Source organism: Nannospalax galili, unplaced genomic scaffold, assembly GCF_000622305.1.
Source record: "Nannospalax galili isolate Female #2095 unplaced genomic scaffold, S.galili_v1.0 scaffold16, whole genome shotgun sequence".
In the NCBI taxonomy this organism is placed as follows: Eukaryota; Metazoa; Chordata; class Mammalia; order Rodentia; family Spalacidae; genus Nannospalax; species Nannospalax galili.
Window position 1 is genome coordinate 189,483 of NW_008339910.1, and position 13,673 is coordinate 203,155.

The 13,673-nt window shown below is 34.1% G+C and overlaps 1 protein-coding gene across 2 annotated transcripts in view; it reads right to left on the reverse strand.

Moving 5' to 3' along the window:
• The window catches only part of Chd1 (chromodomain helicase DNA binding protein 1), an 88,875-nt gene that overhangs the window by 14,772 nt on the left and 60,430 nt on the right, over nt 1-13,673 (reverse strand). For both annotated transcript variants that reach the window (XM_008834594.2, XM_029564259.1), the window contains 10 exons: nt 13,270-13,419; nt 12,239-12,387; nt 11,672-11,768; nt 11,479-11,574; nt 9,117-9,293; nt 6,011-6,171; nt 4,319-4,360; nt 2,850-2,980; nt 2,090-2,228; nt 1,775-1,925 (listed from right to left, as the gene is read on the reverse strand). In XM_008834594.2, coding sequence (XP_008832816.1) covers nt 1,775-1,925; nt 2,090-2,228; nt 2,850-2,980; nt 4,319-4,360; nt 6,011-6,171; nt 9,117-9,293; nt 11,479-11,574; nt 11,672-11,768; nt 12,239-12,387; nt 13,270-13,419 — 1,293 coding nt within the window. The remainder of the gene's footprint in view (nt 1-1,774; nt 1,926-2,089; nt 2,229-2,849; nt 2,981-4,318; nt 4,361-6,010; nt 6,172-9,116; nt 9,294-11,478; nt 11,575-11,671; nt 11,769-12,238; nt 12,388-13,269; nt 13,420-13,673) is intronic.

The following is a 13,673-nucleotide window of genomic DNA, read 5'->3' on the forward strand; positions in this document are numbered from 1 at the left end:
ACAATGTATTTTTCAAGCTGTCTTCAATAAATAACAAGAAAAATGTACTGGGAGGAACAGCATATATATATAGCTCATAAGTAAAAAGTTCTTAGTATCTGCAGAAATAAATGTCTCAAAGCAAATACTTTTTGGGGGGAGCAGTTTACTTATTGCACTGCAGAGGGCAGCAGCCTGGGAAGTAACAGCACTGCTTGCAGCTGCATTCTTTATGCCCATATCATAAACAGGAATTTAATTTCCTTGGAAACAAATCCTTCCTTCCCTTATGTTTTGAGACAGGGTCTTGCTATTTCAGCCTTGGCTGGTCTGGAACTCAGTAAAGAGTCAAGGCTAGTCTCAAAGTTGTGGCAATTCTTTTGCTCCTGGCTCCTGAGTGTTGCAATAATTAGTGTGCAACAGTACACTTTCCCTCCTCTGCTCCAGAACGAATTCTATACAAATATACCTAAAAAGGAATCTCGCATACTTGTCAGTTGTAGAGGGAAACACTTGGGATGCTGGGGCAGGAGGAAGAACACAAGTTCCAGGTAGGCCTGTGAGACTGGGCTGCAAGTGAGACCTTGTCTCAAAACAACACAACAAAAACCAAACAAAAGAACAAAAAGCCCAGAAAACAACAACCGTCAAGTTAGGAAAACAGAAAAGTATATGTATCCTTTTCCCCACAAAAAAATATGCTTAACATCCAATTAAATGCAGTTATTTCCTTAGATTCCTTTCCTCTCAAAAACTGTATTTAACTATTAGTAAAAATGTATAAAAATCCTAGGATACAGTCTCATCTGTATAGAAGATGACCCAAAATAATCACTGTGAAAAAATTTTTACAGTGAAAAATCTATTATTGCTGGTTTTGCTTCATAGTAATAGATGATAAAGTACCAGGATGTACAGTTTCCCATTTGTCCACAAAGAGGTAAAAAAATAAAAAATAGAGGCAGAGGGATGACTCAGTAAATAAAAGTGCTTGTGCTCAAATCATGGGGGCCTGATTTTGATCCCCAAAACCCATGTAAAAGTGCTGAGCCTGGTGGTAAATAATTGTAATCTGAGTACTGGAAAGCCAGAGACTGGGGAATGCCTGGGGCTTACTGGCCAGGCAGTACAGCCTAATTGGTGAGCTTCAGGCCAGTGACAGACTATGTTTCAGAGGAGGTGGACAGCCTTCCTGATGACACCCAAGTTTGTTCTCTGACCTCCACACATATGCACCTGTGCACTCACAGACACATATATATACACATAAGCATAATAAAAGATAATATGATAAAATGCTTCCAAAATCTTCCATTTTGTGCTAAGAACTAGTTTTCGCTAGGATGACAGAATCAAATCATGCAAAGGCGTAACATCAATATTTTCTTAAAAGATAAGACTTTCCTGGACATGAGGATGTATAACTCTCATCAGAGCATTCAAGAGGCCAAGACAGGAGAATCAGGAGTTCCAACACAGTGAGACCATGCCGCAAAATTAATTAAAAAGACATTATAGGATTTTAAGGTTTCTGTCTTTTAATTAAAACATTTTAAATGAAGTATTTTGAAGAAAAATGTACCTTAAATATGCCTTAATAATAAAACCATAATTTCAGAAATAAAAATCTCTATGATTTAGTTAAGTCTCATGAAAACTAATTTCCAAAGTAGAAATAACATAAGTAGAGGCTCTATTTCCTTATTCTCAATTGAGCTTATTTCTAAAAGCATTCAAAACAAGAATAATAAATCGAATCCAATAGTAATGGTCAACAGAGTCAAGAAATAAGTACCTTGTGTGTTAAACTGAGGTCAGGATCCATTTTGATCATTTCCCAGCTTCCATATCCATACTCATAGATACCGATTAACAAATTGGAATCATCTTCTTTGCCCCAGTCTATATCAAAATGAGCTGCCTTTGTGTGGCATGGGATTGTGTACCTAGCATTAAAAGTGGCAATTACTTCAAGTTTACAATAGTCTAAAATATAAATTTTGAAATATTTAACTAAAACTTTTGATTCAAAATTAGTCAACAATGCCATAAACTTAACACATACTGATAATAAAAATACTGATTAACAAAAATCTTGTAATTAACTCACTGCTTTCTTTCTTCTGGATCTGAAGGAATGGATTTGTGCAAAGGTATCAATTCTTCTTCATGGGCGATGACTAGTTTGGCATTCACTTGTACTCCTGATATTCGGAATGTTGGCCCCTTCACTTTTCCAAGTCTACCACCTTAATTTTTGAAACAAGAGTATAAAAAAAATTGCTTCTATAACACAGCACATGCTATTAATTATGCTAATACTATTAATTATGCTACTAGTTATGGAAAATCTTTTAAAAATTTCACTATATACATACGAATGACATTAGATGTGAATTCACAAAGTCTTTTATGCAACTGGTTTATTAATTACATGAGGTACATTAACACTATTGGCATCTAAATAAGAATTCTGCTATGATATATCTTCAGTGTACCTGATTACTAAATCTTAAACTAGTTTTTTCTTCAGCCAGGCATGTTTGAAAATAAACATAATGAAGTGTGCATACTCCAAACCAACACCACCCACACATACTTAAACCAACACCACCCACACATACGTAAATTCTCTTCATCTAATTATGTATTAGCTGACAGTATAACAGTAATTCCTGAAAGGACAGATTCATTGCATTCTAATCACAACTCTGTTTTCTGCACTTCCCGTTACTCAGAATGACTTCTGCTGTGTCTGGTAAACATCTTAGGACTGACAAATAAGTAACTGAAGATATAATACCTAATCTAATTAAGGCCAGTTTTGAAATTTTCAGTTAATTTTAAAGCACTCTCAGTTGGTATATTACCTGTTCGTTCTGTCCCTGAAGAACTATCCTTTAATGCTTTAATGCAACCATTATGCACCAATTCTCCTAGCCGTCTAAGGTCTGTTTCTGATTTATCAACTAATTCGGCATCTCGAGCAATTGCATCTAATCTGTAATAAAATAATGCAAATTTCATGGAAATATGTTAAATGAAGTGGTGCAAGTAAAAAATCTAAGCTTTATTTTACTTTTAAGATCATCACTCTACTGCATATCCTATAAGTTCTAGTTCATACAACTGGCATGAAGGATAGGAAAACTAGGTCAGTAGAGAATAAATTCATTGCACACTCAAGGGCAGTAATAATGGTAAAGAATTCATTATTGAGCAAATGGTAGGCTCTGGAAGATTATATTCAATAGTCATGTAAGATCTCTTCAGATGTGATTTTTCAATAAGTACTGATTGATTGAGACAGGATCTACCTATAGCCCCAGATGGCCTTAAACTCAATATGTAGACCAGGCTGGTCTTGATCTCACAGAGATCTGCCTGCCTCTACCTCCAGAATAATGGGATTAAAGTGTGGTGTCCCTCTGGCAGACCAAATCAAACCTTAAGAATTTAAGAATGTCAAAAAGGAGTGAGAGGGCTGGAGAGATGCACAGGGGTTGAGAGCACTTGCTATTTTTCCAGAGACCCAGGTTCGACTCCCAGCACCCACATGGCAGCTCTGGCTGTCACCCTCTTCTGGCCTTCACTGGCACTACACACACCAATAATCAGGTCAACAATCAAAACACTTGTACAAGTAAAAATATCATTGAAAAAAAGGGGAGTGAGATCATTATAAATGAAAATGTCCAGAAAATAAAGACTAATTTAATACTACTTTCCATCATTTAAAACAATAATCCAAGTATATTTTGTTGGATTTTAAGCAAGTCAGTTCAAAATAAAACAGAAGGTATCTCTGTATCATGAGTTTTTATCAAAAATGAACAAACTCATTTTGAGTCTTTGCTGTTCTGTATTTAGATAGTGGGTTGCCTACAACAAAAGATAAAGACTATTCAAATCATCAGTACTTACGGGTATTATATTAACTCATACTTCAAGAAAATCTGGGCAATTTGATTTTTAGTAATATGTATACTACTATTTCCCTAGTTAGTGAAAACAGGACTACTCAGGGGTTAGGTTAACAAATTAGTCCCTCCACAGATATGTGCTCTTCCTTAAGTAGTTTAAAAAAAAAAAAATGGGATAAAGATTGTATATGTAACATGCATTAGTTGCCAAAACACAATTTAAGGTATGCTGCACAGAGAAAATTCGAGACTAAAAATAAAACACATTTTAATCATCAATCTGAAATTTTGTTCCTACTGTTTTTTATGTTTGTTAAAGCAAATTCAATCAAGTAACTCACTGAATGGTAATTAAGTAAATAAACGTAACAATGTTACACATTTCATAATTATATGAGAATGACTCATGTATTTACCTTTCCAGAGGGCCACCAAATTTCTTATAGCTCTTGATAAACCTAACAGAAAATAAATATTTGGTTTAAATGTGTTTCATAAATATATATATTTAAGTGGGCTGGGTATGTAGCTCAGTGGTAGAGAGCTAGTCTAGAATGCACAAAGGCCCTGGATTTGATTCCCAGCACTGCAAAAACCAACTACAAATAACATGCATACACAGACACACATACTTATATTCACAATGCATAAATAAGAAATACTTGTTAGAGCCAGGCATAGTGGTGCAAGCCTGCAATCCCACCACTTGGGAGGTGGAGGCAGGGATAGCAGGAGTTCAAGGCCAGCCTGGGCTACATGAGACCCTGTCTCAAAAAAACGAAAACCAAAATAAAACAAATAAAAGTCTCCGTTACAAAACTTAAGGTACTGTTACTAATTAAAAAAAAAAAAAATCAAAAATCAAATTATTCTATAAATAAAATTAAGACAGTTATACCAAATAAAATATTTTATCACCCAAGATGAAGATATCAATATAAATAAAACAATAGAAGCTAAATTTTATTTTAGAAATTACTTTATTATTTTCATAAGACAAAAAAAAAAAAAAAGGTTCAAAGCTACGACAGAAGTGGGATGTGTCTCCAGAATGAATAGTGACCATATTACGTCTCTTCACATTCCCAGTGCTGATAAAAATGCACCCAAAGGGTTTAATTCAGATGATTATACCAACAATGGAAAGCAAAAAGTTTACTTCATGACAAAACAACTTAAATGGTTGATGGATGAGGAATAGTATCCAGAAAGTAGAAGACGAAATACTTCTTCAACTAAAGACAGAAAGTCCAGCAAATCAGATGGTCATAAAAATTCCCTTAATGAAAACTAATAATGCATTTAGTTTTCTTGTAGGAACAATGAGGAAGAACTTTGTCTGGTCTATGATTTAAAGGAAAAGAGTTAAAAATGACTTGAAAGAAATAACAAACTTCTAAAACATAAAAATAACATTTCTCAAATTTTACTTGTAAAATTATTACATAAACAAAATAAGCTGCTATCTCATTCCCCTTCAAGATTTTTGCAAGTAAGCGTGTTTTGAACACAGGCAAGAATTTATGCTATGTGGTCAATCTTCTATTTTTACTTAGCTGTATCAGAAATAATATTTTATTATTTTTGTGATACTGATATAACCCGGGGTTCTTATATATGCTAAGCCTGAGGTGTACTGTTGAGCGACACTGCAGCCTGAGAAATACATGGCTACTTTCAAAAAGGCATCACCCCAGTGTTAAGAAACAAGAAAAATATAGAACTAATTATTCCCACCAAAAATGTGTAATACTGGAAATCTTAAATGTAGTATGAATTTTAAATGCATTTAAAATTATGTGTTAAAATGCATTATTCAAAAGAGTAATTCTAAATAAACTACATTAATAAAAACAAATAGCTTCAGTATTTAAATTGTGTTAATAAATAACATACAAACATTAGATGTTATACTTGTTTTTCCCCCAAAGGCTATAGATTTTTTTTTTTATCTAAAAGAATAAACACCCAATCCCTACTCAAATATATATTATTTTTCCCCTCTGAAACATTTGTTTTAATCTGAAAAATTGATGGATGTTTTTATACTTTAGTTTCATGCTCTAAAAGAAATGAAATTAAAATAAAATGGCCTTATATCCTCTTACCGCCTAATTTCTGCATCACTAAATCCTTTAATATTCTCCCGAGGGATAGTTCGTGGTCTTCCACGTTTCTTTGGCCTTTTCCTTTCTGAGACTGAATCACTATCAGATCCAGAGTATCTCCTGCTTCTACTGCGCCTCCCTTCACTTCCATTGAAACTTATCTAGAATTCAAATACAGAACTTATTCAATTTGAGCATAAAGAAAGCTAGAAAAACACTGTGAAAGACTGTAAAAGCTTTTATTCCAAAAATAAAATAAAAGAGAATGACACAACATGCTAATGACAAAAGGTTATCAATAGCTTAATATTTAAGGCACTCATAAATTAACAAGCAAACGGCCAGCCTTTCTGTAAAATTTGGCAGTGGTTATTAATCAACAATTAAATGACAAACACAAAATGTTATGATCGCAATAGCAATAAAATATAATCAAATGCAATTTCTTTTTAAAATCTATCAACTTGACAAACACTAAGTAGTAGTAACACTATTTGCAATAGCACAAAAATGGGCAAAAATGAGTACAACTCATGAATTGCTTGTGTTCATCTAAAACAGGACAAAGAATAGTTTGGCAAAACTATATTGTAAGCCTTAAAAATTGTCCTGTTGACCATTGCTTCTAGGCATATTTTCGTTTAACTATGAAGGTATACTGACCAGTTAAAATCCTTTACAGAAAGAAAAAGTACTAGGAATCTAAGCATTTACTAAAGAGAAACCAGACAAGACATCCACACAAAGGAATGCTGAGAAGCATTCAAAACTGTGTTATAGGATTAGCATTTCGCTGGAATTTGTCCAAAGCCTTGTGTGTGTGCTGAAGGTGTAAGTCAATAGATTTTACTAATTTTAATCTCATCTCACCCTTTCAAAAGGTCTAGTATGTTATGCTTCCTGTGAATAATTAAAAAAAATCATTTTAAAGTCTACCAAACACAAACACAAGCATAATATATGTAGCAATTTTAGGCCCCAAACTGTTATTTGGCTCTATTTCTGCATGCTCTATATAAAGTTAGAAGGAATATTGTTTCCACTCTAACTGAAAATCTAATCTACAGTGTCATAATTATTAGAAAAAAAAAAAAGCAGGGGACTGGAGAGATGGCTCAGTAGTTAAAAGCCTATACTGCCCTTCCAGAGGACTTGAGTTCAATTTCTAACACCCACAAGGGCAGTTCCCAGCAGCCTATAACTCCAGCACTGTACTCACATGCACAAGCCCACATATATAAATACATAACTAAAAATAAATAAAAGTTAAAATTAAAACAAAAATTTTAAAAAACCTCAAAACTGAAATCACAGGGCAATTTAATCTAAATTATAAGGAAAGTATTTCCAAGGAGTGATAAAATTTGACCCCTGGCTCACAGATGGGAGCAATCAAGCACCATACAAGCAGAGAACTAAGCAAGCTATGATGGCTGAAGGCTGAGAATAAACCAATAAGAGAACACAGGATAGACTCAGGAAAGCCTTGCACCTACTCTAAAGTACCATCTCCACAAACCTCTACTAGGTACTTAATAAAGCCTGGCAGAACAGATGATTGGAAAAGCTGTCCTCCAGTGTGTAGCCTAGGGAAAGGTAGAAGTCAACCTTTTCAGGATGAGCAGGAAGTCCTGTAAGACCCTTCTCTTTCTTACTGACTTGAGGGCATAGAAGACCTAACAGGAAGAAGAAAAAAAAAAAACTTTTTCAAAACCTGGGGGACATCACAAGGGACTAAGAAATTTCTCATTTGTTCAAAATTGAGTGAGGTACCCCCGCCCCAAATCTCAGTATCAAGACAATTTTTTTTTCTTTTGTATATAAGATCTTACTATGCAGCCCTGGCTGGCTTTGAACTCAGAGATCTCTCTGCCTCTGTCTCTACCTCATGGGTGCTGAGATTAAGAGTATGTGCCACAATACCCAGCAAGACAAATAATCTTGAAAAGCAGTATCTTAAAATAGCTTGGCAGAGTACTAATGCCAAAAATTTAAAGTTTTTGTTCATTTGGGCCTTAAACCAAACTTAATTTTTTAAATTCAAATTATTCAAAAGATGTTCTCTGATCATTATAGAATTAAATGAGACATCATTAATAAGCATAATGGGGGAAATCTCCCAACTAAATTATGGATCAAAGAGGAAGCCAAAATGTGAAATAATAAAGTATTATGAAATGAAGGAAAAGAACAGATTAAAATTGGCAAATTCAGAATAAGAAGTGCTTAAGAGAAAAATTATACCACTGAACACTAGTAACAGAAAATAATCTCTATTCAGTATCTAAGCTGAGTATTAAGAAAGCTAAGAGATGACTAAACAGATGACTTAGTGGTTAAAGAGCACTTGCTACTCTTGCAGAGGACCCAGGTTCAGTGCCCAGAACCCACACCAGGTGACTCACAATCGCTTCAAACTGCAGTTCCAGGGGAACAATGCCCTCTTCTGACCTTTACCAACACCAGTATGAACTTTGTGCACTTAGATGCATGAAAGCAAAATAATTCATTAACATATAATAAAAATAAATAAAAAAAAAAATAGAAGTCAATAAAACAAAGCTGGTTCACTGAAAGAATAAAACTGATTAATCTCTACCTAGAATAATCAAGAAAAAATTGCCACTATTAGGAAAGAAGGGCATTATTCAATATCCTAAAACATTAAAATGATAGGAAATATTATAAAACTCATGCCTACAAATTCAGTATCTTAGAGAAAAAGAACAAATTCCTCAAAAGAAACTGTCAATCTCACCAAGGAATAGATATCCTGAATATTCTGTATCTCTAAGGAAATTAAGCTAGAAATCTTCCAACAACAAAAACTACAGACATAGTTTCCCTGACATTAAATCCCAACATTTAAGGAAGAAATATTCCTAGCTCTACATAAATTATTCTCAAAAACAGGAGGGAATAATTTGCAACTTGTTTTAGAAGGCAAACAGTATGCAAGATGTTAAAAGGCAAAAACAAAAACAAACAAACAAAAAAAAACTATGAAGGAATCAATACTGTTCATAAGCCAAGCAAACAAAAGAGCATTCCAGGGTCAATACAATGCTCTTGATAATGTAGCAATATCTCAAAGTTACAAAGTCACCTGTTTTGCACAGTTTCTCATTCTTGGGAGCATATAAATTTCTTCAAGTTCCTTTTGCCTTTCTTCCTCTTCTAATCGTCTTCTTTGATCTTCTGGAATGATTTCCTCCCAGTTTTTTGAATTTCTTTCAGGTTCCAATTCAATGTCGTCTTCATCCATATTTGAAAAGTTGGCAACCTGATAAATTCCAGAATTTTAACAGTATAAGTATAATAGAAAAAATTTATCCCTAAGTTAAATATTTATGTTTTAAAGGAGACGTGGCGTGCCAGAACATAGTACTACAACTTAATTTGTCTACCACTATGGCTGATGCCTATAGTCCCAGATAGCAATCCCAGCTGAAACAAACATTAGTGCCCCTCCCATAATCTCAATAAAATAAAACCTAAATCTCAAGATAATGACTTTGAACTAAACTATGTATGACTGCTAATTATCAAGATTTAGTTCTTCATTTGGACAAAGTGGACCAAACCAAATGACATCTAGGAATCCTCCACCCAGGAATGCTTCAACATAATTATGACTGTATCAGAACTAGAAGACTTCAAACTAGAAGCAGTTAACAAAATAACAACAAAATAGTAATTTATATTATTAGTATGTTTAATAATCTTCTGTAGGAATTCCTAACTCTTTACTAAGTACTAAAGAACAACATCCTCCTTTCATAAAAAGAGAACATGAAAAGTCAGTAATAGGTTCTTAAGATCATAGGTAAATGAACAGGCTCTCTAAACCCCTGCTTCTTCCCATTTCTAAAGAAATGGAAAGAAACTAACTTTTTGAGGATAAAATAATACAATATCTAAAGGCTTAAGTACAGTATTCAATAAATACTCATTAAAACTGTCTATAAATATAAAATATAAGGCCAGGCATACCAGTGCATGCCTGTAATCACAGAACTAAGAAAGCTGAGGCAGGAGAGTAACAAGTTTCAGGCAAGCCTGTGCTACACAATGAAATCATATCAATAATAATAATAATAATAATAATAATAATCTCTGTGACTTCAAGGTTAGCCTGGTCTATACAGCAAGTTTCAGGAAAGCTGGGGCTACAAGGAGACCCTGTCTCAAAAATACCTCTCCCAAAATTAACAATAATGAAAATAAATGAAACAAAATAGGTAGTGTTAACCATGTAAGAACCAATTCACTGGTATAAAAATAATCTAAATTGGGCTACAGAGATGGTTCAGTAGTTAAAGAGTACTTCAGAAGACCAAGGTTCACATCCCAGCACCTACATGGCAGCTCAGAAATTCCAGGGGATCTGACACCCTCTTCTGGCCTCCATGGACAACAGGCACAAAGGTGGTACACATACATACATGCAGACAAAACACTCATACATATGAATAAATCTTTTAAAATAATAATCTATATTCATTGAAGATATTAGTGATTTTTTTCAAGTAAATAGTCAAATCAAAGGCAAACAGTATAACTTACAGGAAAAGAGAATTTGCCAGACTGAGCCCAGAATGACAGTTCCAAAATCTTCATATTACTGAAACAGCTTTCTATCTTGGCTTCCTACTTTATGGCTTGCCCCCACTACAGTTTAGCCTCTATTGTCAGATATCACATTTTATTCATTTCCACGTCCCTGGTACTTCAAGTACTCTGTTAATCTTTGTTGAATGAATACATGCTAACTGATCCCTAAAAACTTCAGTTTATAGAAACTGGTTCTGGTGCAAAGGAACTTGTTTCTTAAAATAAACACTACTCAAACTTCCTCCATGAAGTCAGTTGATTTAGCATTGAATTAGGACTTCTTACAACTCTTCAGCCCTTACAAACCAGGAATATTTTAAGTGATAACAACTAATTAATTTCTTATTTTGGCTGATTTGCTGGAGTTTTCTTATTTGTGATTAATTCTTAAATTGAGCTTAATACTGAAAACTGTTCCAATAAAAATCAGTATTGGGAAGAAGGCAGAGTGGAAGATACCCAGGGAGTTCAAGGGAGGTAGTAGTAGACGGGATGCGTATAAAATTCATTGCATAATGTAGAAATATTTAAAGACTAAAAACTAGTTTTGTTTTTTTAGTGAGTTAAGAGTCTTCAGTCATGAAAATCTGGATAAAGATCACATCCATTCATTCATTCATTCATTTATTTTTTAAAATATGTAGGGATCCACTTATTGACCATGATTCTGGGTGTGAATTAGAAACTCCTCCTACACAAATAAACGTAATTAATTAGCCATAAATAACAAAGTTTTCACAAAATACAGAAAATTTTAGGATAAAAAGTATCTTATTAATTATGTCTAAAGAAAGATTATCAAAACAGTTGTTTAAACCTTCACCACTTTTAATTATGAAAAAAAGAAAAACTACCTTGAATTGGGAAAGTAATTCATCTCCTACGGTTAGGGGGCCTGGCTCATTTTCATGAGTTTCCGCTCTCTTCAAGATTTCATCTATATCCATTTCCTGTATTAGAACGAAATTCTTATTTTAAAGATACTTGACTCCTTCCCTCCTATCAAACAAGGTAACAACACATATTCTGAAGCAACTTTTTTTTAACCTGGGGCTCTTGTTCTTCTCCTTCAGGTTCCTTAAAAAGCTCCTCAGCACCAAACTTTAAGATGGCTGATAATTCTTCTTTATTGAAAGGGGTAGAACTGAAAATAGGAGAAAACAAAAATACAGCATTAACAGCAATGTTTTAATGGCACTTGCAGTGTGCTGACATAGTCACCTATGAAGAAGTCAAGGTTTAGTCTGTTTTAAAACTTAAAGGAACTTGAAGAATAAAGGTTAAAAAGAGGTCCTCCCAGCACTCGGGAGGCAGAGGCAGGTGGATTTCTGTGAGTTCAAGGCCGCCATGGTCTACATAGTGAGTTCCAGGACAGCTGGGGCTACAGGGAGACCCTGTCTCAAGAAGACCAAAAAAAAGAGGTCCTCTAAGGATGAGAAATCTGTAATGGTGAATCCAGGTACCTGAGCGTATGCCTCTGATAGAATTTGCTGTCTCCAAAGTATACAGTTATCCACACTAAATACAGCACATTAGTCATCTACTTACAGTGGTATAGTCACAAAAATGAGTTTAGGGTGACTCTAATGACATTTTCTACAGTAAAGTAACCACCTTGATGGAGCAGAACCTGTGTGCAGTACAGTCTTCCCAGTGGTGTCCATTCTCTGAATCACAAGATGATCTAAAACCATTTTCTTTTTGGCCCTTTCAAGAATATCTTCTTCAACAGATCCTTTTGTAACTAGACGATATATATTCACCTGTAAAAATAGGCACGAAGAAGAAGCAAACTGCAGTAAAAAGGATTTGTTTTGCTAACCCAGGTGCTCAAACAGTAGTACCTAGATCAGTTCGTCCCCTATTGAGTTTTTAATGGTCTAAAGTAAAATGAGAATTTAAAAATATGCCCAAATAGCTAAAGCTCAAGTTTTACCATTTAAGATACTATTCTAACACTGTTCTTTCTTTCACACTCTTAGGGAAATTTTACTTGCTTATTTTTGTTTAAAAAAAAAAAAAAAAAAATTAAAAACCTTATACGCACCTCTGACCATCTTATATTATACCAGGTTTCTTTGATTTTAATTTTTCATCATATTTTACACATGTACATACATTTTATACTATATATGACAAAAGTATATGAACTGTACCCCACATTAATGGAGAAGCCCTATCATGAACTAAAATGTCTCCAACTGACAAAAGTTAAATAATCCCAAACTCTCTAGGTCAAAGAAATTGTATTACCATATAGGGGTGTTTTACTGGAACAGTGCCAGGTGGCTGTATAGGATCTGTTAAATGGAACAGGCTCTTCTGTATAGAATCTTGTAAGCCCCTAACAAAAATGGTAACAGAAAGGTAGCCCTGTACTACTCTGTCAAAAGTTAAAAAATGCCAACAAATGACGTTTTCAGATTGAATAAAAATCATTCCATTCCACAGTTACAATCTACGCAGAATGCATACCCTGACTTAAAGAGAGTTCTCTCATTTTGGTCAGAGGGGGTAACTGTGTAGACTGAGTCCCTTGCTATTCTATTTCTTCCTGCTATCTTGGCCAAGTGTACACATAAAATATGTTTTTTTAAGAACAAGAAAAGACTGTAAAAAAGTCAAATTAACAAAAATTAAAATACCTGTTTCTTCTGCCCAATTCGATGAGCTCTTGCCTGTGCCTGAAGGTCATTTTGTGGATTCCAATCAGAATCAAATATAACAACAGTGTCAGCAGAGGCTAAATTAATCCCTAAGCCCCCAGCTCTTGTAGAAAGCAAAAAGCAGAAATCCTGTAAGGAATTGTAAATATGCAAGATTTTAAATTCTTCTAGGTTGTGACCAAACATCAAACTGAAAATAATTTTACAAATGCTTTTCTGAATTTAAAGTGTTTTACTAATAAAACTGTAAAACTGAGGGGCAGCAATGAAAATTAACTAATGCTGGGTTATGGTTCAAATAGTAAAGCACTTGCCCTACCATACACAAGACCCTGGGCTTAATCCCCAGGAATGCAAAAAAAAAAAAAAAAAAAAAAAAAAAA